The sequence below is a fragment of the Drosophila novamexicana genome, unplaced genomic scaffold (assembly GCF_003285875.2).
Source record: "Drosophila novamexicana strain 15010-1031.04,08,12 unplaced genomic scaffold, DnovRS2.1 tig00000485-arrow-pilon, whole genome shotgun sequence".
In the NCBI taxonomy this organism is placed as follows: domain Eukaryota; kingdom Metazoa; phylum Arthropoda; class Insecta; order Diptera; family Drosophilidae; genus Drosophila; species Drosophila novamexicana.
The window spans coordinates 4,116,886-4,142,778 of NW_020824808.1; the positions used below are offsets into that span (position 1 = coordinate 4,116,886).

General features: G+C 42.3%; 9 protein-coding genes and 1 long non-coding RNA gene across 17 annotated transcripts; 5 read left to right on the forward strand and 5 right to left on the reverse strand.

The window, feature by feature from the left end:
• The first annotated feature begins 26 nt into the window (after window positions 1–26).
• LOC115761579 (methyl-CpG-binding domain protein 3) lies at window positions 27–2,020 on the forward strand. Of its 2 annotated transcripts, XM_030703367.1 has the most exons (4): window positions 27–224; window positions 299–456; window positions 708–1,106; window positions 1,371–2,020. In XM_030703367.1, the coding sequence occupies exons 2-4, from the start codon at window positions 326–328 to the stop codon at window positions 1,852–1,854; spliced, it is 1,014 nt and encodes a 337-aa protein (XP_030559227.1). In that variant the 5' UTR covers window positions 27–224; window positions 299–325; the 3' UTR covers window positions 1,855–2,020. The 2 variants fall into 2 exon arrangements, with proteins under 2 accessions (XP_030559227.1, XP_030559228.1); XM_030703368.1 differs by lacking the exons at window positions 27–224; window positions 708–1,106 and having other exon boundaries at window positions 247–456.
• Window positions 2,021–2,087: 67 nt separating this feature from the next.
• On the reverse strand, window positions 2,088–4,320 carry LOC115761580 (metaxin-1 homolog). Of its 2 annotated transcripts, XR_004017751.1 has the most exons (6): window positions 4,108–4,320; window positions 3,858–4,004; window positions 3,452–3,730; window positions 2,669–3,064; window positions 2,519–2,612; window positions 2,397–2,464 (listed from the first exon to the last, which is right to left on the reverse strand). XR_004017751.1 is itself a non-coding variant. In XM_030703369.1 (5 exons), the coding sequence occupies exons 1-5, from the start codon at window positions 4,186–4,188 to the stop codon at window positions 2,393–2,395; spliced, it is 975 nt and encodes a 324-aa protein (XP_030559229.1). In that variant the 5' UTR covers window positions 4,189–4,319; the 3' UTR covers window positions 2,088–2,392. The 2 variants fall into 2 exon arrangements, 1 of the variants encoding a protein (XP_030559229.1); XM_030703369.1 differs by lacking the exon at window positions 2,519–2,612 and having other exon boundaries at window positions 2,088–2,464; window positions 4,108–4,319.
• Window positions 4,321–4,417: 97 nt separating this feature from the next.
• LOC115761581 (U6 snRNA phosphodiesterase) lies at window positions 4,418–5,539 on the forward strand. Its single transcript, XM_030703370.1, has 4 exons — window positions 4,418–4,633; window positions 4,685–5,032; window positions 5,104–5,125; window positions 5,192–5,539. Exons 1-4 carry the CDS (start codon window positions 4,545–4,547, stop codon window positions 5,507–5,509), a joined length of 777 nt encoding a protein of 258 aa, XP_030559230.1. The 5' UTR covers window positions 4,418–4,544; the 3' UTR covers window positions 5,510–5,539.
• LOC115761573 (dynein regulatory complex protein 11) lies at window positions 5,536–8,468 on the reverse strand. Its single transcript, XM_030703360.1, has 5 exons — window positions 8,217–8,468; window positions 6,960–7,957; window positions 5,996–6,904; window positions 5,770–5,940; window positions 5,536–5,710 (listed from the first exon to the last, which is right to left on the reverse strand). Exons 1-5 carry the CDS (start codon window positions 8,466–8,468, stop codon window positions 5,536–5,538), a joined length of 2,505 nt encoding a protein of 834 aa, XP_030559220.1.
• Window positions 8,469–8,689: 221 nt separating this feature from the next.
• Window positions 8,690–10,745, reverse strand: LOC115761698 (vacuolar protein sorting-associated protein 45). The gene is made up of 3 exons (XM_030703569.1): window positions 10,567–10,745; window positions 10,306–10,504; window positions 8,690–10,243 (listed from the first exon to the last, which is right to left on the reverse strand). The coding sequence occupies exons 1-3, from the start codon at window positions 10,657–10,659 to the stop codon at window positions 8,811–8,813; spliced, it is 1,725 nt and encodes a 574-aa protein (XP_030559429.1). The 5' UTR covers window positions 10,660–10,745; the 3' UTR covers window positions 8,690–8,810.
• Window positions 10,746–10,834: 89 nt separating this feature from the next.
• Window positions 10,835–12,197, reverse strand: LOC115761700 (mitochondrial pyruvate carrier 2). The gene is made up of 3 exons (XM_030703573.1): window positions 11,924–12,197; window positions 11,810–11,850; window positions 10,835–11,371 (listed from the first exon to the last, which is right to left on the reverse strand). Exons 1-3 carry the CDS (start codon window positions 12,093–12,095, stop codon window positions 11,111–11,113), a joined length of 474 nt encoding a protein of 157 aa, XP_030559433.1. The 5' UTR covers window positions 12,096–12,197; the 3' UTR covers window positions 10,835–11,110.
• Window positions 12,198–13,207: 1,010 nt separating this feature from the next.
• Window positions 13,208–14,097, forward strand: LOC115761702. Its single transcript, XR_004017762.1, has 2 exons — window positions 13,208–13,369; window positions 13,680–14,097. It is a non-coding gene; the product is annotated as an uncharacterized LOC115761702 (long non-coding RNA).
• A 143-nt stretch (window positions 14,098–14,240) lies between these two features.
• LOC115761699 (importin subunit alpha-3) lies at window positions 14,241–17,351 on the reverse strand. 3 transcript variants are annotated; one of them, XM_030703570.1, is made up of 6 exons: window positions 17,241–17,351; window positions 16,695–16,882; window positions 16,250–16,630; window positions 14,830–15,660; window positions 14,594–14,767; window positions 14,241–14,529 (listed from the first exon to the last, which is right to left on the reverse strand). In XM_030703570.1, the coding sequence occupies exons 2-6, from the start codon at window positions 16,752–16,754 to the stop codon at window positions 14,434–14,436; spliced, it is 1,542 nt and encodes a 513-aa protein (XP_030559430.1). In that variant the 5' UTR covers window positions 16,755–16,882; window positions 17,241–17,351; the 3' UTR covers window positions 14,241–14,433. The 3 variants fall into 3 exon arrangements, with proteins under 3 accessions (XP_030559430.1, XP_030559432.1, XP_030559431.1); XM_030703572.1 differs by having other exon boundaries at window positions 16,695–16,885; XM_030703571.1 differs by lacking the exon at window positions 17,241–17,351 and having other exon boundaries at window positions 16,695–17,201.
• Window positions 17,352–17,368: 17 nt separating this feature from the next.
• On the forward strand, window positions 17,369–20,337 carry LOC115761697 (protein SON). Of its 2 annotated transcripts, none has more exons than XM_030703567.1 (3): window positions 17,369–17,451; window positions 17,581–19,514; window positions 19,576–20,337. In XM_030703567.1, the coding sequence occupies exons 2-3, from the start codon at window positions 17,622–17,624 to the stop codon at window positions 20,233–20,235; spliced, it is 2,553 nt and encodes an 850-aa protein (XP_030559427.1). In that variant the 5' UTR covers window positions 17,369–17,451; window positions 17,581–17,621; the 3' UTR covers window positions 20,236–20,337. The 2 variants fall into 2 exon arrangements, with proteins under 2 accessions (XP_030559427.1, XP_030559428.1); XM_030703568.1 differs by having other exon boundaries at window positions 17,375–17,451; window positions 17,512–19,514.
• Window positions 20,338–20,878: 541 nt separating this feature from the next.
• On the forward strand, window positions 20,879–25,875 carry LOC115761343 (zinc finger protein 2 homolog). 3 transcript variants are annotated; one of them, XM_030703081.1, is made up of 7 exons: window positions 20,879–21,172; window positions 21,240–21,450; window positions 21,900–22,743; window positions 23,349–23,435; window positions 24,315–24,791; window positions 25,015–25,164; window positions 25,233–25,875. In XM_030703081.1, the coding sequence occupies exons 2-7, from the start codon at window positions 21,316–21,318 to the stop codon at window positions 25,313–25,315; spliced, it is 1,776 nt and encodes a 591-aa protein (XP_030558941.1). In that variant the 5' UTR covers window positions 20,879–21,172; window positions 21,240–21,315; the 3' UTR covers window positions 25,316–25,875. The 3 variants fall into 3 exon arrangements, with proteins under 3 accessions (XP_030558941.1, XP_030558942.1, XP_030558943.1); XM_030703082.1 differs by having other exon boundaries at window positions 20,879–21,164; XM_030703083.1 differs by having other exon boundaries at window positions 20,879–21,079.
• Window positions 25,876–25,893: the final 18 nt, after the last annotated feature.

Here is a 25,893-nt window from a genome sequence, read left to right on the forward strand (position 1 = left end):
TCGTTAATCAAAGTTGTAGTTTTGTGAATCTACTAAACTATGTAGCCAACTTGTCTTTGAATGATAAAAAATTTAATTTTTCTGCTATATTTAGTACAATAAAAACAGCATGTTAATAGAGCTGAATCATCATAGAATAGATAATCGTATGCAACTGTGACGTCACGGGCAACTGTTGCCACTACTGTCAGTGCCTGGCGAATCTTCTAACACCTATTATTCTTGTGAGTATATATTTCTCTAAGCAAGAGTATCGAAAAAGACGTTCTCTTCGAATGTAAAAAAAAATAAACAAAAGGGGCAGACATAATTAAATATTTGGAGCATGCAAATGAATCCGAGCATCACAATTGAAAGGAAACGCGTTGATTGCAACGCACTACCAAAAGGCTGGCAGCGCGAGGAAGTACACAAGAAATCGGGCTGTAACACGGGCGTTGATGTATTCTACTACAGGTAACCAAGCGAATTACTTGGCTGAACTTTAAGCAGGTACACGGTGAAGGTGAAACCTGGAAACTAACGTAAATTGTAATATAAACACACACATACACACAACGAGTGCACGTGCGATAACGAATACGTTTAACTCACTCTCACTACTTTTTTTGTTATTACATTTACTACACATACAAACACGCACACACACACCACACATTACCTACCCTCAACCATACCTGCCCCGTTCACCAATTGGATGTGTACAGCCCCACAGGCAAAAGAATTGAAAGCAAGCCGCAATTAGCACGCCAATTGAGCGCCGAAATGTTTGACGTTAGCAATTTTGACTTTCAAACTGGCAAAATGCAGATACAACGGCAAATGCCCTCGCCATCCATATCACTATATCGTTGCAATGCAGCGGGTGCCATTATCAGTAACGCTAGCCTAGGTGGCAACGCTGCCATTGCGCTCAAACGTAAATATAGCCGAGCTCAAGCACAAAGCTTCAGCAACAACAACAGCAGTGGTGGGTTTATTGCAGCATCGATAACACCAGCAGCATCGATAACAGCGACATCAGCAACGACGACAACATCTGCAGCTAATCTGCGCCAGCAGCAGCAGCAACAACAACAACAGCAGCAGCAACAATTTGAATTCAGGTATAGCCAAGTTGATTCTTCTTGGCTGACCGAGCTCTTGCATGCGCCTATCTACCTAATTTTGTTAAACTAACCACTCAAATTCTTAGTACAATCACAGTAATTGGCCAAATTATAAATAATTGTTATCATTTTCTATTTTCCTTCATAGTTCTTAATCGACAAATATGTAATTGCATGTACTCTCATATTTCTTATGTGTTGTCCAAATTTGTATACGTCTTCCAAAAGGCTGAAATCTAATTGGTAGTCCCATTTTTACAGCCGTGCTCTGCGCACAGATGTCTCCCTGGTACCGCCCATACGACAGACTGCCTCCATATTTAAGCAGCCGGTGACCGTGGTGCGCAATCATGAACCCAGCAAAGTCAAGCACGATGCCAAACACGGTGGCCAGGAAAAGCCAAAGCAGCTGTTTTGGGAAAAGCGTCTGGAGCGTTTGCGTGCCTGCCATGACAATGGGGAGGAACTGGACGACATAACACTGCCAAAAACCATACGCACCGTCGGTCCCAATGTCAATGAACAAACCGTATTGCAGTCGGTGGCCACAGCGCTGCATATGCTGAATGCCGGCGTACATGGCCAGAGCTCCACAAAGGCGGAGCTAACCAAGAATGCGATGGCTTTCATGAATCCTGAACAGCCGCTGATGCATGCGGTTATCATCTCCGAAGATGATATACGCAAGCAGGAAGATCGCGTGGGTGTAGCCCGACGAAAACTACAAGATGCGCTCAAGACATGAATGCCAATTGCTTGGTCATTCACTTAGATATTCCATTATGGCTTCTATATATTGTATAACTTATTATATTCACTTCCAATTCATGAGGTAAACCAATAACTTGATTTTCGTTTCCTCTGCAAAAATCAATGTGAAAACTTTAATACTTAGCTTAGATTTTTAATAAACATTAATATAGTCAAGCAAAAAACACACATATAAAATGGGTATATATCATTAAAATAACTGAATAATTCAATCTAGTTACAATTAACGTTAGCAGCGTCAGTTGTACGTTTAATCACGTTTTGGTTGCTGCTTATTTTTTCTTTTTAACATACAATTTCATATAGGGTAAATAGTTTAAAAAAACAATGAATAATGGTGGAGGGCGCATTATTAATTTATATAGCTTCAAATCGTATATACATATATATATGCGTGCTTTTTAAACAAATTGCTTAAACACAAATTTTTGCAGTGCCTTCCTTTTCACTCATTTTCGAAATATTTATAAATATACATCGATGGTTAAAATTATAAATGTACAGAGCTGAAGCTAATCCAAGACCTCCTCCAACTCATCGTCCTCATAGTCGATGCCGTCATAATCCGTTGACGAGCGTGTTAACTGAAAATGAAAAATTGATATAAAGCAAAAAATATCAACATAACTTAAAGTTACCTTAAAATTTGTTTGCACCTAAATTTAAACTTGATCTATTTATTTTTCGATTACAGCATTCGCTTTGCAGTCAAGCAAAATATTTAATCTTGAACTTGCGGCAAAATGATGTTAAGAAAATAGATTTTGGATATCGCAACTGTTGCCTACCTGGGTGTAAATGCCACGCCAAGCTGCAAATGCGCCCATCGCAAGCACAGCGCCAACGCCAGCAACAATCTTTGTATTTAGCTCCGTCTCCAAGAATTTGCGCTCCGACGGGGTCATCGTATTGTCTGTGTGGCTGGAGGCTTTGGTTAGTTTGGTGGAACTATAACATTCATTGCGGAATATATCCTTGGTGATGCGATTAATGAAATTGACTAGATTTTGACAGCCTTTTATGTGATTCTGTAGCGGATTATTGGGCAGTGTTATTTTGTAAATAATCGCCAAATAACTGTAGACAATGGCGTCCAATTCGCTGTAGGTGTCACCAAAGAACCAAACCTTGCGTCCCAATTTACGAGAAAGTAAGTTAACACACTTTTTGGCATTAGCTGTCAGCTGGAAACAGATAAGAAATTCATAAATTTAATTAATATTTCCAGGTTGCCGCAGATTAAATGTCCCTGCAGACATATAATAGGTCTCGATGCTAGGGACAGTTTTGTCTTCTATATAAGGACTAATGTGAAACCCAAAATTGCTGAGTTTGGTGACGAAATCGAAACAAAACATAAGAACGTAGAATTTTTTGTTTGACCAATTGTTTCAACGTCAGCCTACATAATATGGGGATTCGAACCGGTCGAAAAAATACGAATCTACGCGGTTTCACCAAGATAGCTTCCACACTGGAGACTATCTTTTTACACACAAGCTGACAGACAGATATAAACTTAATGACATTAAAGATGTTTGCTTCAATGGGTTTAATGGGTATACACTTACATATTCGGCCTCATGCTTTTCCAGCTTATCGTTAATGTCGAAACCACCCAGCACCTGGACTACATCGGTGGCTTCGCGCTGGTAAGTTGAAGGATAGTAGAAATTAAATGGGAATGGTGTGCGCTTTGCGTACAAGCCACGTGTGGTTGTATCATAGTTGTGGGGTTCACCGTACAGGAAGTAATGGTAGTAGGCATGCAGTTGTGTGAATACCCAGTTCGAGTATGTAGTGGACAAGTGCTTTTGTTTTATATTTAAGTGCGCATCGACCGGATAACCCTGAAATATACAAAAAAAAAAAAAATTCGCGCTCAATTGGAATAAATGCAGAGATATGTAAGAGCTGTCGCACGTGCTATAAATAGCCAACAGGTTTATTCACCCGGCTATTTTATGCTTTGTTCACCTCAAGATCCAGCACGCGTTTAATTTCCTTATATCCAAGAAATTTATCATTGCCAATCTGTAGATAGGGCAATTTTCCAGCGCCCGAACGCAATGGGTTTGTGTTTGTTTCAATGTCCATGGGGCAGCGGGTAAAGCGCAGCAGACACTGTCAACAATTTCGTCAAATGACAATATATTTATTAATATATATATACCACTTGATATCGCCGATAGCGAGGAGTTGCTGATTATGATGCAACTGAACTTACCAAGGCACGCATACATTCGAAATCAATGGACGGCAGTCCCCACTCGCCCTTGTACACATGAAGCTTGGAGCCCAATTGCATTTTGTGCTTTTAATATTTCTAGTCACTAAATATGCTCTTTTATCGGTCGTTTAGCAATGCACATGCATTTGCATTGTTGAAAAATATTAATCAAAAAATAAATAGATCTGCCTAAATGTGCCGGACGATTTGGAGAGAGACTTTTGATTGACACTCAGTGTGAGTGTGAACGTACGCAGCAAATCCAAAAAAAACCGAAATTGAAAAATATTGTATTCCACAAAAATACCATAGAAAATGTCGAAATGCCTTGTTGCCTACAAAATATGGATTTTATCTAAACTTATGGTCATACTATAAAATTGTGGCAAAAGCAGCATAATCCATGTAAATAAAAAAAATAATGAAAACTTAGCATGATGGCTCTGGTGGATTATGGCAGCAGCTCAAGCTCAGAAAGCGACGAAACAGAAAACAAAGCTCCCGAACCGATCAGTCTGAAGAGGTAATGTTAATTACTTTTAATATACTGTTTCCTAAATTAAAAACCCGCCAGACCGGCATTACCCACAGCTGCCTCTTTGCTGGGCTCTAAGATAACAAAACCTGCCGAAGATAAGGAGCAGGAGGACGATTTTGATAATTCTGAGTTGCATGGCGGGCGCATACGTAGCTTTAAGCATGAGCGCGGCAATTGGGCGACTTTTGTTTATGTGCCCGTTCTGGCTTGTGCCGAGCAGCTGGAGGATTTTCAAATAGAAGCTATAAAGAGACTTTCCCCGGACCTGGAGCTGCGGGCCAATGAATCACTGCATCTGAGTTTGAGCAAAACTGTGGTGCTACAATATCATCAAATTGATGAGTTTCAGCGATCTCTGCAACAGACGTTGCACAGCTGTGTGGGGTGCGTAGTTTTAATCATTTAACTATCCTGTTAATGTATATTAAAGTTGTATGTTCTCTGAATCTACACAGCTTCAGCAGCACGCTGAATTTGGTATGTATCTTTCGCTACACCAGAAGGCTAATAGTTTATAGACGTATAAAGTATTTTCTGACCTAGCTACGAGTCTACACAAATGAGGAGCGCACGAGAACCTTTCTGGCCGTGCAGCTTGATGCTGCTTATGGGACAAAAATGTCTACCCTTTTGCGACCCGTGGACTTAGTTATGCGTGACTATCGCCTAGCGCAATTCTATGAGAATCCTTCATTTCATGTCAGTCTCCTATGGTGTGTTGGTGATCAGCAGCTCTTGCTGCAGGATAAGCTGCAGGAGTTGCAGCAACTGCTGGAGGATCATGAGACGCTCAAACTTGCCGTTCATGAGCTGCGCTGCAAATGCGGCAATAAGGATTTTATTTTTAAGTTAAAATTGTAATAGAAAGCTCAGAAACTGTATTTAGCTTAATTTAAGCCTTTCTTTTTGTTGCCGTTGCCCTGTTTGGCCTGCTGTGCCTGCTCCTCGAGCAGGCGCTCCTCTTCCAGTTCCAGAAAGCGTTGTCTCCGTCGACCCAGCGGAGTTTTAGACCACCATGATTCGAAAGCTTCTTCTTCCTCCCGATAAACGGGATCACGAGTGCTGTAAGGATTAGATAAAGATGATGAGCACAGTCTGGCTGGATCAACCATCATACCTACCAGAGCACATTGATGATCTCTGCATTGGTCAACGGTTGTGAACGCAGCTGCAGCTTCCGCTTGCAGGTCATCACCTCGCGTAGGCAAGCATCAACAGCACCTATGGTATACCCATCGGATATTTTGGCCATGGCACTGGTGTCCAAATTGGAGATTCCGCCAGAGTACTCGCTGCAAAGCATTGGGATTAAACACAACCACAGAGTAAGCCATATCGAATACTCACTGGAGCAGCGTTTTCCAGGCGTGCGACATGGCGCCATAATCTGGGCGTGGAATGTATATAAACCGATTGTACACAGACTGCAGTAGCTTCTGATCCGCCTCCCACGGCAAATTAGAGGTACCTATAAAGACAACCCTATCCTCCGGAGCAATATTCTTAATCATCTTGGGCAAATCCTTTTTCAAGCGCTTGGGATCGGTTCGATCCGTTTTGGGTATTTTCTTCATAAACGGACGTTCTGCATCGCCCATGTATATGACCGCAGGCTGCAGAAGCCTGGACACTTTAAGCACCAGATGTATAAGCATGATCAATCCAGATTTGCCCGGATATTTTCCAACAATGTTAGCTGGCGTTAGATCAAACAAAACGGCGCCAACCTCCGTGCAGATGGCATGAAGCAGCGCCTTTTTGCCAGATCCTCGCGGACCGGCCAGCAGTACAGAGCGTATAAGTGGCGTACAATTGTGTATGGCCTCCGAGCCGAGCGGCAGAATGCAGTATTCGGTAAGCACCTGGCGAATGTCACCCGGAGAAGGATTTGTACCGTTGCGTGCGGTTAGCGCCTTGTCGCCCAGAAATTGCTTCAATTTGAGCTCGGGATGCTTGCGTATAATACCATTGGTGACCAGCTCTTCGTACAGCGATTCCGTAGTCCGGTCGGGCGTCAGATCCTTTTCCTTCTTCTTTTTGTTCTTCTTGCCTGAACGGCGAGTCTTCTTGTTGCTTTTCTTGACTTTTTTGCCTACCATGGTCTGGAGTAGCTCGAGCTCTTGGCGCATAACATCGTCGACGGCGCGTCGGAATTCCAGCTCCACTTCCTGATACTTTTCGGCATAGATCATGTCCTCGTAGGGCGCCTGGCTAATCACGCCAGACTCATCCTTGTCACGCCAGGTGTCATTGAAGCTGTGGAAAGACTATTTATTTTTTGATTGGATTAGAATCTCTTGGGATCGCTTACTATTCAATTTCCGCACGTATATCGGGCAGGCAAGCCGATGGAGCCGGTTGAAAGTTCATATCCTCATCCTGATTTTCGTTAACATTCAAATCGCCGCTGCGCGCCGGCGATTTAGATTTATCCTTGGTTTTGCGCGACTCCTTGGAGGAACGCGCCGAGGAGCGACTGTGCTCGCTCTCTGTGCCGGGACGACTGAATATGTGCAGCGAACCGCCCTGATCCTCTGACGGGAAATCGGGCAGCTTGCCCGTCTTGTCATAACAATCCTTTATCCAGGCGCGTATTTCATCGGCAATATCCTCCTTCATGGTGGGGCCATGCTTCAGCCTAATCTCCTCCTGTATGGCCACCTGGCGCGCCTCGAACTGCGCTGCATAGGTTTGTTGTGCAACATGCCGGCGTCGCACGTCTGTCTCGTTGTGCCTCTCCACCTTCTCGGCACGTTCCTTGAGCACCAACGCCGGTGGCGGAACCATGCCAATCAGTATCATCTCATCCATCTTACGGCGTCGGGTGATGCGACGTGCCGTATGGCCCCGCCACATTTTCTGTATTTTCATGGCTGCCAGTAGGCCGGAGTCGCTACGCTCCTTATCGCTCCGATCCTCCATTTTGCCCTTCTCCTTGCGTATCTCCTTCATAAAGTGCGCGCGGAGACGACCCTGACGCGCACGCTCGTGCATCTGCAGCAGACGTATGGCCTCGATTTCAGTGAGCGGCTCTTCCAGGGCATGCTCCTCCAGCCAGCCCAACTTGATTAGAAGCTCATGCATGGTGCGCTTACGGAACTCTAGCTCTTGCTCACGCTCGCGCAGAAAGTAGCGTGGAATGCGCAGTTCCGTTTCCATGGGTGTAAGACGCAGACGCTCTACCACCTCATCATTGTAGCTAAACTCCATGAGATCAATGTTAACCAGATCATGTTTCAGTTCAACGACACGGCCCAGGCAGGCGTCCAACAGCTTACGCACCAATTCACGTTTCTGGGGTTGAATCATCTGGGGTGCAAGAAATGGGGAACCAGGGAGAAAAAGAACCTTACTTAAATCAATTATTAAGTTCCACCTTAAGCTAAAATGTTAAAGCTCATTTGAAATCTCAAATGGAATAAATCATATTCAATCTTTTCGGGGGATTCCCAGGTCGAATAATGACCTACGAAAACATCTCCATTGATATTTTCGTTTTCGTTTTCTTGTATCATCTAAATGGGTTCTTTCTTAAAAGATTACTCGAGTAATAAGCCTTGATACTTGCATTATCATAGACTTCCTCCAGGCGATTGCTCAGGCATATGTAGCGCAGATAGAACTCATAGAGGCTGGCCTGCAGCAGGGCTTTAGATTCGGCCGCAGCGGCCACGGAGCTGGTAATGACACCAGCAACACCACTTATGGTGGCCACCGTGGTGTCCACATTTTGGTGCTGTCGCTCATAGTCGAGAATGGCCAGTTGCTCGCATTCGTGCTGCGCCTGATGCCAGATCTCGTTGAAATAGGTGCTGGACATGGCTAGCTTAATTTTTACAATGTTATTTTGATTCGATTTTGCAGGTGCATTGGGTAGCCGGCGCAACCGTTGTCATGGCAGTAGACAACCATTACCATATTTAGTTTTTATAATGCATGCCTGCTTCTCTACACCTGAAGTTGTTTACATTTGCATTTCGGAATCACTTTTTGAATAACTAAAAAACGTAGCTAATTTTATCTCTTTATGTATATATAAAGTATGTTACATATATTTTTTACATAGTATTTAGCAATGAATTAAAAATATAATAAATGGTTTAGATTACACATAAATAGTTAACAATAGCAATAGTTATTTTTAAGGAATCAACTCAGGCTCTTATATGTTATCTGGGGAGCAATATTTTAGCATGGATTTGGTATGTTTGAATTGCGTGCCACTTGTAGCTGCCAGCACTTCGTCGATGAAGCTCTGGGAATTGTGTATGGTGGTGCCGCCCAGAATCACCCTATATCCGGCATTATTGAGCTGATGAACTGTGAGGGCCTCCTCGTAGGTTGCGCCACCGATGATAAAGACAACCACCTCCTGTGGTGGCCTTCGGTATGGCACAAGCTCCGAATTGATGGCTGGATAAACTGGTTCCAGCTCGCGGCCTTTGAAGACATCATCCAGTGTTTCCTTCAGAAGCGGCGTGTGCTGTGTGAACACATTCTCGACACCCTTGAGGCCCTTGATCAGAATCCTTGTCAACTTGACGGCATCCGTGATGCGCACCATATTAAATAAATCGCCCTGACGCACATGCATGCCCGCATACTCAATCAAAGCGGGCACAATTTGTGTGTTACCGCCGCGTGTCTTGATTATCTGCAGGAGACCGGATGTATCGCAATTCGCATGGCGCTCGTAGCGCAATGCGTACAGTGCTACCAGTTTGATGGCATCATCTACGTTGACGCGCTCGTCGGCTATCAGTTTCTTGATGCGCTGCAGTTGTGCCGAATGCTCAGCCTTGCAGGCAATCTCCTGCTCCAATTCGGATACTTCGAACAGATTACGCTTATTGGATATGCTGGACAATTCACCCATGACGCACAAATGCTTTTGCACGGTGCCCGACATTTTCTTGAACTGCGGATAGGAATCAATGAAGTTCTTCATATCGGCTATGCTCTCGACTTTTTTGTGATCGTTTGCCTTGCGCTGAAACTCCTCCATTAGCTGTTTAATTGTGGAGCCGATTTCACCATAGTTTGCATACATGTTGCTGCCATAAAACTCATCCTGATCACCGGATAGAACCAGCTCCTTGAACTCTTTGGGCACATTGGGACGCTCGGACATGTCGACTCGATTGTTGCGTATATTGAGTAGCTCATGCACCATGGCCTGATACGACCACTGATGCAACAAGGGCGTTACTGGATCATCCCTACGATCAAGCAGCAAGAGCAGAGGCGGCGCAGCACCATCCACATTGCCGCGAAAATCAAATAGCGATGATTCCTTGGTCGTTTGATCGTAGATCAGCTTGGCCAGCAGCTGCGCCACCTGCGAGCCGGCGCGATAGCGTATGACCGGATTAAGTTTTATCGACAGCAGCACGGCCGTAATGCCCTGCACGCTGCGAGTCAATGCATCTGGTAGCCAGTTAAGGTTTGTCATGCAATTCGGCATGTTTATGGAAAATAAATTGGGATTAACGCACAAATAGTCCGCATACAATTCTTTCACTTCGCGCACCGACTCTGACTCATCGCATTCAGCAAGGTATTTGATATCAGTGCGTGGTATAATGTTGCTGAAGTCTGTATAGCAGGATTAATTTACGTTATCAGGCAATCTTTGGCAACTGTTATAGCACACTTACATATAAAATAGGAGCTGTATTTCGGATTGCGAAGCTCATTGGCCAGCAGCTGGATGTTTTGCTTTGTGGGGCGTATAAAAACAATGCACTTTAGATACTTCAAACGCTCGTTGGAACGGCCGGAATCCAAGCGTTCGAAGAGATAGACCTCGCGTTGCAACATATCAGATTGGCTAAAGGCCATGGAAATTATGCTTGTCTAAAAAATTTAAAGAGTTGGCAGTGAAAAATTTGTCACATTGGAATTGGGGTTCTTATTACCGTCTCCTTGTCTAGCAATATAATTTTCATGCCCGGTCCAGACTCTGTGCACATCTTTTCAATGTACAATTTAATACCGCTTATTAAATTCATAATTGAAGCTGGTTTTCTACTAAGCGAATCAAATTGCAAATATTTTATTTGTGTGAACAGCTGTTGACAGCATTGTGTAGAGTTTATACCACACACCTCAGCCAAAGTACTTATTAGTTATCGATAGTTATCGGGCGGCGCAAGCGCGCCTCGATTCAACTTAAAAGCTCGTTTATTTTACATTACCTTCTACAGTCCTGAGAATGTATTTGTTTATTTCTCTTTTTACTTGACAGAAATCACAAAAAGTCTATTAATGCTACGAATAATTACAAATATACGCGAAGCCTCCAACATTTACAAACTTAAGTAATACGAATCACGTTTTGTAAGGCAACAAGAAACCACCGAATAAAAATGGTCAGTCGCTGCAACTTAAACAACTTAATATAAAACGCAGTGGTTCGATATGCGTCTGTTGTGTTATACGGTGTGCGTGTTCACATCCAATTCATTGAGTTATCGCTGGCTTTTCGCTCTGCTCTTTCTTCAGCTTTTCCTGCTCCAACTGATAGTTATATGCACGTCCCAGTTGTACCAATTGTGTTAGGCCCACAAACAAATTGACGGCAAACAAACTGTAATTTTTGGGTATAATCACCAGCGAATACCGTGACCAGATAATACCCGTGGCAGCCAGTGCACCGCATCCAGAAACAGAAATGGTGTCCGCAGGACGGGCCAAATCACTTAGTCCAGCGGCGACTAGACCCTATTTTTACGTTGATAGAAAAAAATTAAAACGTAAACATATTTATGTTAATTAACATTAAAAGTTGCGATTACAGCGCTAGCTTATGCTATCGTCATTTTGGCGTGTGCAATATAATAAATATAAATAAATACTTATAAAGCAATAACAATTCCCACACATACAACCACACACACAAACACACTATGATACCCTTCTGTAGACTTATCGCGTGCGCTCTCTAAACGGGCAGCTGTCTAAAACAACACCCGACAAGATTATTCTGCTCGAATAAACAAATAGTCATAAAAAGCAATTCGCACACACTCACAGATATCTGTATTAATGTCATTAGATTTTGTATATCAGCAGCAGACAGAGATAATGAAAATTAGCGAAGGTCACGCAGTCGAAATTATGTAACAGGCTGTCCGTCAGTCTGTCTGATAGATAACTTACCCATTTAAAAATTGGTGCCCAGAAGAAAATCGTTTTTGGACCTAAAAACGGTTTTATGTTAAGCAAATGCGACACGTGGTATATTTCATTTAATTGTTGTTGTATTTAGCCCACCTGCGGGATGCATCCAAAGTGGCCGCATTTTAGCTGGCACAAATTTGTCGCAGACACCAATCAAGCCATTGTAGAGCTTTGTATGGATGCCCTTTCCAGCAGCGGCAGCAGCTGATGAGGGTGGCGGCGGTGCGGGTGCGGGTGGTGGCGGCTGTACGGCGGTCGACGACATTTTGTTTGTGCGAAATCAGCGGCGATTTCAGGCAGAAATATAATTCAGACAACTGCGAGCAGTGACTAGTGTACGGACAGACAGCCTTACCCGTACTAAATTGAATCAGTGGCGGACCTGTGTGAATAACAAAAGCGCGTTGACTTGATTAACATTAGCGTCGGCGCTCTTGCTCTCACTGTGTGCATGTGAGAGCGGGTATGAGGGGGCGCGAGAGCTCACACTTATACACACATCCAAAAACAGCTGAGAGCGCTATTACATGAGTTTTTTACTTTCCAAATATTCCAACAGAAACAAAAACAACAACAAAAACTGGTTTGACGATCCACTTTCTGACTGCTCTATTTTCCCGTCAAACTCTCAACTCAAATGGGAAACGCAACGTCCTTGGCCTTGACAATCGTTTAATGCCAGTGCCAATTTCCGCAGAGCACCGTTCACGGAAGCAGCTAAATACGCACTTAAATGCATTCACAAATACATTCATATAATTCTTAAAATAGACATTCAAATGCAGGTTGTGTCGCTTTTTGCTCTGACTGCATCACGCGACAATATTATACTTGCTCGCCAAGCACATATCTGTATATCTATGTAGGACTACACACGTTTAAAATCATGATAATAAACCACTTCTATGTAAAATCGCGACGAAATTCAAAGCTACATAAAGCCTTTTTCACGGCACGTGATACTCTTAGAAGCGATTAAAAAATAACTTATATAACGTTTTATTCTATCCATTTTAAAAACTGCGATAAATAAAAGTCCACAATAATTCCAGAAGCAAATCAAATCATTTTATAGACAGCAAATCTAAAGGCTAGCTCAAATTGGATTTGAAACCATGCATGACGAAAAGGTCAAGACACTTAAAAAACACTTTAGTTTATACCAATTTAGGGACTATGAGCTCTAGAAGTCGTGAATCGTCAAAGTCTATAATTGTTCCGCTACAACCAATTTAAATATATTGTATGTTTTCAAAAATCATAAAAGAATTTTCCAATAATTAGGTGTATTTTAAACAATAATATTTAAAGATGACAAACATAAGCGTTTCGTGAATCACAAATGATTTTAAATGAAGCTACGGAAAGCTTTCAAAAATTCATACAAATAAAAAAACTTTAACTAAAAACTATCGAAAACTACATAACTTCAAGATCAATCGATATTATCTTGGTGTTTTAGAACATTTTTGTGTAGCCATCGATAATTGTTTGGTCTAAGCTGGTTGATGGATTAACTACCCAACACTTATCGTGTCGGTAAGGCTCACCCTAATGCTAAGTGTATATGTGTTGCACAGCCTCTATCAAATTGGAATATGTATACACATCGTGTGATTTACATATGCAAAGCAAACAATCAACTCTCAGCACAGTGTGGCAAAATAAATGAAATATATATACATTTTGGAGCGCCTATTGCGCATCAACACATACCGTATGTACATTTATGCCTGTGCGTATATACACGTGTATGTATGTACATCTTCTGTAACTTGATTAGCTATTTGCCCCACCTTAAAGCCGCAGACAAATAAACACAAGTGTTTTCTTTCTTATTTTTTTTTAGACTGCACACATCAGGTGGATGTTTAGAATTTTCCTGCAAATGTAAATAAAACTGGAGAATATGTCCGTTTTTTTTTTATCGTTTTTCATGTTAGAAATGTATATGTAATTTCAATTACAAATCAAAGGCGTACATGTCATTAAAATTATTCATTACAAATCAAATAGTTCTACAAATTTTATCATTCCTGTGTAATTTTTTGTTTGTTATTGTTATTTTTGCTTTGTTTAGCACATATGTTGCAGTTGCAATATTTCGTTTGCGCCTTTACAGCCCTATTGAAGAAGTATATACTTAATATTGAATGACATATGATTTTTAAACTTATTCAATTGAATGAAAACATAAATAATCTAAAAGAGGATTTCGCTATTGCAACATGCATCAGACAAATTTAACGAATCATAATAATTTTTTTCATTCTTATTTTGTTATATGTGGACATACATAGAGTTATGTATGCTTGAAAACACAAAAAATTATTTTTAAAAAAACTGTTTTGCTGCAACGATTTTAGTTCGTGTGTGTGTATGTATAATTGTTATTGTATAATATAACCAAGCTGTCATATAGAATGTGCATAATAATTATCCCTTTTTTTTTGCTGTCAGTGTGGCTGTTGTTTTTGTTGGTAAATGGGCACAGAGTATCGCTCGAAATCGTATTGCTTTATGCTTTCAATCGAGTATACACCAAATCAGAAGTGTTTGTGTGTTTGTTTGTGTGTATACGGTACTGCTCTCAGCCATTGGTATTAAAAGTTGAACGAGTTCATTGGTAGTTTGTCTGTATTCGGATCAAAGTTGTATTCTGTGCCATCAGAAGTCGGTGCCAGGTTAGATTGTTCGCCCTGTAAGTGCCAAGTGGAGACGGGTTAATATTTTGTTGAAGCAACTACAAGTATAATGTCCTACCTCTGTAAAGTATTTCTCAATAATTTCGTATGCCAGCTTGTAGATCTCAATATTCTCATGGTTTTGCAGACGTTCAATTTTGGCGAGTCCTTCGCATTCCTCAATCAAATTGGCAACCTCCTCCACATGTGATGCGGCCACTTTGAGCATATTGTTGAGACCATCGAGCACAACCTGCAAAAATCAACATAAGTGAATATTAGATGCCAGTTGTATTATTTATGATATCAGCTTACATTGATCACTTGTGTGTCCTGGCACGAGAGCAGATCGCAGAATGGCGGTATAACACCCTCCTTGATTAATGTAAACACTTGCTCGGGTCTGCCACTAATGGTAAGATTACTTATGGCCCAAGCTGCCTCTTTTTGTGTCTGGAATTCGCCCTTGCTCAGGTTGTCAATGATTTTCGGCAGCAGGCCAACATTGATGACAGCCTGCACCTGGGATTCGTTGCCGGCGGTGATGTTCGATAGAAACCAGACAGCTTCCTTGCGTATCTTTTCCTTCGGATGGGACAGCAGCGCTGGGAAATACGACAGTGCATCGTAATTGAGTACCACTTGTGTCTGCTCATCCGATCCGGTAACAATGTTGCCCACAGCACGCAATGCTGCCGTCTGTACCTTAACCTCGCTGTTGCCCAGCAGCGGTATCAGCTTGGGCACCACACCGCTATCGATAACCATTTGGATTTGTTCGTTGCCGCCATCGGTCAAATAACTGATGGCCCAAACCGTATCGACCAAGATGTTTGTGTCAGTGTGATGGATCAGCACATTGAGTGCAGGCAGGATTTCATGTATTGTGGCAGCTGGTGGCGGCGGATCCTTGTTTCTGCACAAATTCACAATCACCCAGGTTACATTACGTAAGAAAGATATGGGTATATCGGGCTTAATGAACGACAGCAGCGGCTGTACAACGCCAAGCTTAATAACGAAATCGCGCAACAAGGGTCCATCGCCAATGATATTGCCCAGCGCCCATACGGCTTGTTCGCAGACATTCGGAGCGGGTGAGTTCAGTAATTGAAGGAAGAGCGGCACAGCACCTGCAGCAACCACCTGCAAAAAAAATATAGATAAATATTATAGATGCGAATTTTCAACTGCTGACAAATGTGATAATTCATTTGGCTTTCTGATAGCTATATCAGCAATATGAATTACATATATATATGTATGGGTATATAGGTAAATGTAAATACAAATGTTTGTATTTCTTAAGCACAGAACCTGTGGAATTTTCGATGCCCTCTCAATTTGTTTATTTCGCTTACATTACATTACCGCCACATTACTGACCTCATAAAGTATATACAGATATTCTTAAATAGTATTAAGAGCAGATTTATTTGCCAAGCTATATTAATGAAATTTGGGTCGATATCCGTCTTTTTGGGCGAATTTGCATATCATAGCTGTATAGGAAATATCTTTCTTGTGATATGTGGATCAAGCTTTAAAATTCTAAGATCTTCTAGGCATGAGCCAACATCAGACTACTATATCATCAGTATATGGATTTTATAGGTACAAACGGAACCAATAAATTTCTGTATTTGTATTTTTTTCGTATATACAATATACTTAAATACGGCACTATCTGCTAAATTCTGTAATATTATTACGTTGAAGGATATCGACAGCTCACCTGATTGGTTTGATCGGAAGTCCCTGATGCAATGTTGGTCAATGCCCATGCGGCCTCAAACTGGAGCATTGTGTGATTATGTTGCTTCAGGCATTCAACCAGAATGGGCAATATATCGCTGTTGATCAGATCATTAATGGGTGGATTTTTGTCCGATGATAGCAATTTGCGTGCCGCTTGAACGGCGGCCAACTGTTGATCCGGTTTTGATGGATCAGCGGCGGCCTGAGCAAGTTTCTTGAGATTTATCGAGTTGGGCAATTGCTCATCCTCATCTGTGTTGGAGTCCAGGTTGGGCACATTGCGACGCTTCAGAATTGTCTCGTCGCGCTTATTTTTGCGCAACTCCACGGTAACTTCATTGCGGCGACGACGCATCTCCTGTTAATTAATAATTAATTAATTATAATTTATTAATGCAAACTAATAGAGAAGCGCAACATACATCTTGATCCTTTCCTTTGTTTTTAAAGTTTTGCAAGCGATTTTGATCCAGCGATGTCATTTTCACTGTATATGTGTGTATATTTGTATATATGCGACTTCCAACAACTTCCAATCAAAATCGAAATGCCTTTCCTGTTAAATTTCTAAATAAGTTCGTGGCTTTTATATTTTATTCGTTGTCCACTTCTGCTTCAGTTATTTCAATTACACGCGCAACGAAAATTTAACCACATACAAACGCACATACACACAGACAAATACCGACACAATCATAAGGCCACAGCACGGGCATGGCAGAGAGTAGCGTAGACAGACGTCCGTTCGTTCGTTCCGACAAAATCGACATCGAGAGAACCAACACAGTTGCATGGCAGAGCAGCACGATGACAATGACAGTGGCAAAAGAGAAGGAGGAGGAGGAGGGCAAAGCCACCAGGCGAAGAGGAAAAAAAATAAAAAGAAATGGCGTTTAAAAACGTTGCCAATTTACAGCCAGGTGTACGAATCACCATTGTAAAATAGAGCTGTCGAAATATTCACTTACATTTTCAACCAGTATTCTCCGTAATTATAGTTGGACTGACACCGTACAGGCCTATGATATAGTGATTAAACCTTTTCTTTTTTTTTGATATAAAAATTGCAATTCGTGACAGCGACGTGACTAAAGTTGGCTGCGCTTCAAATTGACAGGGCTGTCAACTTACAGCTACATAGCTGCAAAGAATTTATCGTTATTGTAACATCACTATTAGGTATGTGCAATATTTTTTGTAATATTTTGGCCATCAAATGTATCGATTGATATGATTTAGGCGTGCAAAAACTGAACTATTTCTGTATATATGCACATATTAAATATATTCGCTGCATGTTGCTCTAAGTGCATGCATTTTCTTAAACGCTACCAGATGACACCGATGCGATGACTGAAAACACGGAGAGCGCCAGCACGCTGGAACAGCAGCCACAGCAATCAACGCCCGCAGGAGATGTACCACTGTCCGTCATGGTGAAACGTGAGATGATTGACGCAGAGATCGAGGCGAAACTTGTCGCAATAAATGCGAAGGTCAAAACTGAAAGTACCACACCCCCAACGGCATCGGGGACCGACAGCGACGCGAGCAACAGCAACGACTCGTCGCAAGACGATAAAAAGCAAATAGCGCCAGTTAAATCCTCAAATGAAATACTCGCCGAGCTATTTAGCGTATTCAATGCGGCGCCGCCCGTGGAGCTGCTGGACGACAAGAATCTGTTGAAGAAACACAAGAAATCAAAAAAAGAGAAGAAGAAAAAGTCGCGTAGCAAGCCGACCAGATCCGATGGGGAATGCACCGATACGGATGTGGCGCCCGCTGAGGAAAAGTCTAAGCACAAGCATAAGCGGAAGAAGCACAAGCACAAACATAAGGACAGCAAGGACAAACTCAAGGACAAAGATCGCGAAAAGTCTAAGGAAAGGACAAGCTCAGTAACAATCAAGGCGGAGGAACGGATGGAAAACCGCAAAAGACACGCGCCAGCGGATGAGGAAAAGGCACCTGTGCCGGCCAAGAAGGAAACAGTAGAAGAGCACGAACAAAGTGACGAACGGGAGAGGGAACGAGCACGTGAGCGGGATCGGGAGAGGGAGCGAGATCGCGAACGTGAGCGTGAACGTGAACGTGGTCACAATAGCTTCTATAACGGCTACCACGAGGACAAACATGCGCGTTCCAAGGCGAACAACAACAACAGGTCCTCAAAGATAAAAGTGGAACGGCGTGAGTCCGACGAATTGTCGTTGTCCGATGAGGAGACATATCTGCGGGAGAAGGCCAACGAACGACGTAGTTTCTACGGCGTCGCCAAGCCGGAACCCAGCGATAATAAGCGCCACAGCGTCAGCACTCGTCACCAGAGCGGCAGACAGCGAACGCGTTCCCGCTCTCGTTCACGAGATTTGGGAATCGATAAAAAGCGTTTGCTGGAGATCGCGCGTCGCAATGCAATCAACATGTTTAAACGTGGCAACATGGCCGGAGTGGCCGAGATGACGCCAGAGGTGAAGGATAAGGTGCTGCTCAAGATGCGCTACGGTGGACGCACCGTGCAGGATCTAACAGATTTCTGTAAGAAGATCTCCAACGGCGAAATGCTGTCCGATTTTAGTTCCGACGAAGATTCGGATGTGGATAAGAACGGGAATGCCAAGGCCTTCCATCATCCGTTTCAGCTAAAGGAGCGCGAGCCTATTGTCATGCATATACGCAATTCCACTCCAATAGTGCCGTCCACGCGTCGCGATGAGCAGACCAAGGCCATTACCATGCAATTTCCAGTCTCCTCCGGTCAGGTGCATCGCATGTCCGAGGTGTGGGTGCCTGTAGAGCCAAAGGACTCACTGGCACCGCTGCCTACCCTGCCGCCGGCCAAACAGGCCACTAACATTTTCAAAGATGTGCAGCGCAATGTCTTTGCCAAGACTATACCGCAGCAGGAGCAGCAGGAGCCCGCCTTCAAGTCTGCAACTAATCAGCCGGATGCCGTCGCCGGCGCAGTCGAGAGCAATAGTCTACAGAGCAGCGCAATACTGCCATTGGCCGTGCCGCAGCCCGTGCCTGCTCCAGCATCTGCTCCTGTTCCGTCAACGGCAGTTGTCCAGAAGCCGCCTCCGGCTCCCAGAGCGCCAACGCCTTTTGTGCCCGAAGTACCCATACCATCCACAGCACTAGCCGCGCCGAGTGCTTCAATATTTCCACAGGCCACGGCGCCGAGCATGGATGTGTCCAGCATTATTACACAGCGTTTGAGTGCCATACGACGTCTGCAGGTAAGCAGCCGGTAGCTTTAATCCAATAAAAAAATCCCAACTAATATTAAATGTTCAACAGGATAATCCTGCGGATTCGGAGGCTCTGAAAATGATGTTCAATGCGCAGCGGGACATGTCTTCCTGGGCCTCCTCAAAATTTTTGCCCGGCCAGTTTACGGGCAGCACTGGAGCTCAGGTGATGAAGGTACATGAGCTGAACAGCGGGCCGCAGTTGTGGGCGCGCCGGGACCAGCTGACTTCAAACAAGCCCGTCACGGGCGGCATGGGCATGGCTCTATTGCAGAAAATGGGCTGGAAGCCGGGCGAGGGTTTGGGACGCACCAAGACCGGGTCATTGCAGCCGCTGCAGTTGACGGTCAAGCTGGACAAGCGTGGCCTAGTCTCCCGCGAAGATCTTAAACAGCAACCGGCTCGCGCCCAGGCTCCACGTGCGCCCAAAAACACAAGTGCTTCAAATATCGCTCAGGCTGCGCTCACCGCGCACGACAAGCATCCGGTTTGTGTGCTTAACGAACTGACATCGAAAAACAAATGGACGCCACCGCAATATACGCTAAGGGACGATTCAGGTCCATCGCATAGCCGCATGTTTCGCTTCTCCGTGGAGATTAATGGACAGACATATACGCCCGCCCAGGGCTGCAACAGCAAAAAGGAAGCCAAACTGAATGCGGCCAAGTTGTGTTTACGAGCTTTGGGTATTTTGCCGCCCAGTTAGTAGGAAATCTTCGATCTGCTGGCGGCATTCTTAATTTCTGCCTATTATAAGTGTATAGTTAGAAATATTGTATACGCTTCTGTATATAATTAAGAATAAACTACGATTAAGTGAAACATTAATAGCACGTTTTTTTTTAGAAAGATATAAATTATATAACTTCAATATTTTAGAGAAAGAAAAAGGCAAATAGAACTGGAACCATTCAAGAATTCGCATACTTTATGGGTTCAAGAGATCTTCTATGCAGAGTAAAAAAACTTCACCATAAAAGCTCTTGTGAACAAATATCGAATTTTATCGACCGTTAGAGTTAAAAAGCTTTTGTGGTATGTGGCCAATGGGAGAGCACAGTGGTACAGCATTGTTGGGAGGCAAACCTCAAGCAAACCTCTTGACCGAAACGTATCTCTTGTTTTGCAAATTATTAAAGCTTTTGCTGGCTTTTGCGCAAGTACACAAACAAATCAAATCAGCTGAGCGGGGCAAAAAGCTGGGGTTGGCCAACACCGACACATGCGCCCGTTGCAATTCTGTGGGCGCTTGTATGTGTATGTGTGTGTGTGTGTATGGGAATTCAATCTCTACACAGAATGGCTTAAGCACACATTGAAGGTCAGTTCAGGCGGGAGTGTGGCACAGACAACATCTCGAATTGCTCAGGATGTGGCTAAAGCATCCCGATTGCTGCTCCCTTCCATTGGTGTACAGCCACAATTTTTTTTCGAGTGGCCCAGGTTCGCATGGCACAGTTAGGCAGCATCCAATTGCTTAACTTTGGCATAAAGTTGCACATGGAGCAGATGTTGGCAGCCGACGCCAGCTGTGGCCAAGTTTATAAGTTGTATGTGTGCGGTTGTATGTTTTAGAGTTATTTCTGAAGTTGCATAACTTTGCGTGGGCACGAAAACAAACCCATAAGTACATATGTATGTATGTATGTACATGCAACCATTTACATATGTACATACATATGTACGGTACTATTGTGTGCATGCTTTTAGGTCTGCTGACTATTGCAATTTGGACCTGGGCGTCACGGATTGATGTTGACTGCTCAGTTTGTTTATTGCTGCAGCCATGGAAACGTGTCGCACTTGTGCAAGGTGCGATTTCGAAAATGGCAACAACTATTGGCTGGACATGTTCCATCCAACGCGTTGGCAGAGCGAGATGGCGCAAATACGCTTGGAGTTTGTCAACTGGAAGTTACAGGTGAGTCTACGCTGCAGATGCAATAAAAAAGAAGCAAAAAACATCATGGAAAATGCAATTTGTGAAAGTTTGTGCGTTGCATTTTAATTAAGCTTTTGATCGTGCAACGGCGCGTATTCGTCATCGATAACATTTATTTATCGGGTTATGCAAATGAACGCATTCGTATCGTATATGTAACGTATATTCGTTTAAATTAGCGATTGCAATGGGAGTGTGTGCGTGTTTGATCGTAGCATGTGTATGTGTGATGTATCGATAAGCGAAATATAACTGTTTTTTCAAATGTACCGTAAATATTTGATGTGATTAACAAATGCTTTGAGTGGAGTTCGACAAGTTTGATTCATGCAGTGATGTCTGTTGTATTAACATAATTTACATACTTTTCTTCTTATAGGTTTTTAAAAGTTTAATGCAACTTACTAACTTTCCTGCATTATTTTTAGATCTCACCAAACGATGGACTGCCCCAAAAAATTTGCAGCGATTGCTTTACAAAATTCTGCTCCATATACACTTTTCGTATGGCCTGCCAGGACGCACAGTTAAAGTTGTCGAATATTTTTGATAAAATAGATGCGAATTCGCTCTATGATAAAAACGACGAGGACAATATTGAGGTGGATGTGGATGAAATAAAAGCCGCGACCGAAATAGTAACAGAAACAACGACAACAACACAAAACACTGCCAATATTGAGGCCAACACGCAAACACCCATAGAAATCTTTGTGGAAACGATTAGCATCAACGAATCTGAATCCTTACAGCCAGATGAGGAAACCGATTTAGCTTCAGATTACAACACATTAAACATAAGCTATGCTTGTAAATTTTGTCACAAGCCACAGGAAAGCTTTGAGCTGCAGCACCTATTACTAGAGCACATTAGTAACGCACATGATCCGGATCAGCCCTACAACTGTCCGGAGTGCACAGAGTGCTTCCAAGATGCCGCATCGCGTACGGTGCACATGAAGAGCATTCATGTGGTAAAGCATCACACCTGTGAGGTGTGCGGCAAAAAGTACGGAGATCGTCATAATCTCGACCATCATATTGAAAAATATCACTCGGAAACGGATTTCGAGTGCAGCCTGTGCGAGAAACGTTTCTTTACGCGTAAAAGCTTGCACTACCACATGAACTGGCACAATCCGGAGCGCCAGCTCAGATGTCGCCACAGCGGCTGCGACAGGCTGTTTATCAACCAACGACATCTCAAGTGTCACGAGGCAACGCACTCAACGGGCCCCCGCAAGAGCGAATACTGCGGCTTCTGTGGTAAAGGTGGGTGGCCTGCTTACATTTTAATAATATTCACTGCAAGATAAGCCATGACCAGGTTTGAACGACTTTAACATATGTTTTTATATACGTACGTATATTTCCACAAAAAATTGCATAGAAGCGCGAAATTATTAAACTCTCATCTGATAGTACCAGAGATATACTCTTTTAAACATACATATATACACTAAAAGAACATAAGAAGAATATAATGGATTGGATGGAGGGAAGGGGGAGGAGAGATTTCAAGATTACCAACACATGTTAATAAAACATCTAAAATCAAAGCATGAAAGCCTGGTAGGCTTACTTTAATTCATGAGAATCGCATAGTAAGGTCAGGCTGGTCTGCGAGAGAGAACATACACATCGGGTGTCACTCAGAGTCGAGCGTGCTAAGTTTTTATTTTTAAAGTTTAAGAATCGCATAATGAGCTACGTTTTAAATCTCATTTTACATAGATTTAAATTGAGATGTAAATAAAGATGTAAATTGAGATTAACGAAAAACAAAAGGTTGCAACCAACAAGCCATTCAGTCACTACGGACAGCTTTATGTTTATATATGGAATAATTTAATTATTTATTTAATATCGCTTAACAGCTTTCATACACGTTAAAACTCTACGTTGGCACATCTATCGACAGCATGGCGGAGAGAAGCCTTTTAAGTGCGCCAACTGCACTGAGGGTAAGTTGATCTAGACAAGATGCAAGGCACTTTAGCCTATTTTAGACAATCAATCAGTTGCTGTCAAAGATGTTTCTCAAGTAGCCTTTAGTATATTAAAATACGTGGACTAATTTAGGATATGGCTCTTGCTATTTGCTGTTCCCTTATTGGCATTAGTAAAAATAACAAATAATTTGAAAATAATTTGGTATACTCTTACTTTAAATTATCAACTTTTCAAAATTGTTTTGTACAACAAATTATTGTAATTTGAGATTGATTTAAGCATAAGCCTGAACAGCTTCTGGAAGATTTCTAAATAGGTTTTAAGTGCACAAATATAATAAAATTCTTTCGATTTGTGAGTTTAAAATCGGATTGAGATTTGCATAAGACATTGATAAAAGCTCAAATCAAATACAGCTCACACAACGAAAGGTCACATTTTAAATATAATAATAACTCATTAATGCCAAAACATTTGTCGCATCATCAAAACATTTATCGCAAAAGCTTTAAGATTTGCCCAAAACTCTGAAGAAGTCAAATGCTGCTTTTTATTGTGTGTTAGTCAAGTTATTTGCAAACTAAGGGTAAACATGGCTCAGCTTTTTTTAAATACACCTATTAGCAAAAAAAAAAAAAGAAGAAGCATGCCAACAAACTTCATACATAATTCATATACAATTTATTGTACAACTAGTTTTTAAATTAATTAAATAAAAAACACCTTGCATAATTAAATATGTCCACACCCAAACCCCTCTGGAGCGCCGCATGCAAGCAATTATTACTATATAATTATTGTTACATGATATCCCCAATAATAGTTTCACATGTTAATCAGTTATCTCGCTATACTAAAAGTTTTATTTTCCTTTGATTTTTTTCAACAAGTTTTTGGCTCCTATGCGGAAAAGCGCTTACACATGCTGGAGCAGCACACGGAAAATCTGACTCATCAGGAGCGCAGCGAATGCATGTTTCAGTCCTGTCGCCAGGAGTTCGACACCGAACAGGAGCTCATCCAGCACATGAGCGTTGAGCATGTGCAGCGCGAACCCTCCACCCCGATAATTGCGAATAATAAACGCGTGCTCCAGTGCAAACGGGAGCGACAGTATACGGGTCTCTTCCAGTGCGGCAGCTGTACGCAACGTTTTAACATGAAGTCCGCCCTGGAGCGGCACATGGCTGTCCATTCTGCTGACCGGCTGCATGCCTGCCCGCACTGCTCTAAGCGGTACAAGCGTGCCCAGGACCTGAAGTGGCACATGAAGACGCACGCCAATGAGAAGCCCAATGTGTGCGATGTCTGCGGCAAGGCGTTTGCCCTGAAATATGTGCTTACCCAGCATATGCGCAGTCATGAGGGTGAGTGGTCCCCTTTAGCCACTGTAGATGAATTGTAGTCATATTAGTTAGTATCTGTTAGTTGATCTTAATATATTAAATAGGCCAATTTGAACCTGAGTTTAATAGTTTGCAAAAACAAGAAGAGCTAGGATTCGAACCAAAATATAGTTTGAAAAATGTGGAGTGTCTAAGGGCGAGGCATTTGGCTCACATTTTTATAATATTTTTACTTTTCTTTCAGTTCTCGAGAAGAACTTCAAGTGCGAGACCTGCGGACGGGCCTATCTGTTTGAGAAGTCTCTGCGTCTGCATCAGCGCGTTCACACGGGCAACACCTACTACAAGTGCGATTTGTGCCAGGAGCGTTTTGTCACTCACATCAAATTTAAAAGTATTTGAGACACTTCTTTAATAATCATCAGTAATGAAAACTCTTTTCGAACTCTACTTTAATTTTAGCTCATATGAAAAAGACACATGATAGCAGCCAGTCGCATGCCAAAGATACGCTGGATGATTTGATCAACATTGTGATTTCCTGAATTGTACCAATGATATAGTCCAAGTGGAACAGCAAAAAGAAAACTATTATTCAGTTAGCAAAGCATCAAAAATACTGGAATACTATAAGGGTGAAAACGCTTTCAAAAAGTCACGCCCAGCACAGAATTTTTAAATCGTAGACCCTCCATTCAATCCTATCATTAGACTTAACTTGAATACACATTCATATATGGATCATGCACAGGGTACTGTTATCTGTATGCAAAATTCATAGAACTATATATATTTCCTTTGTACTTTACTCTCATTCTGCAGCATTAGCTCTAAGCTCTCACATAACGTATTTTTTCCATCCAAATCTTTAATCTTGAATACCTATTTCCATGCCATTCACATAATGCACAAATATGACCATTTGGTGACCATTTTAGTTTTAAGAAAAAAGTTTAAAAAATGTATTTATGCTCGAAAAAGAAATTGCATTTATTTAAAAAGAAGTAAACACAAATATTTACAATTACAATTATGAGATACAATGTATTATAAGAAATATCAACACCTGTAGTAATGTATATAAGTTGTGTTAGTGCAAAATATGTATATTTACCATATACGA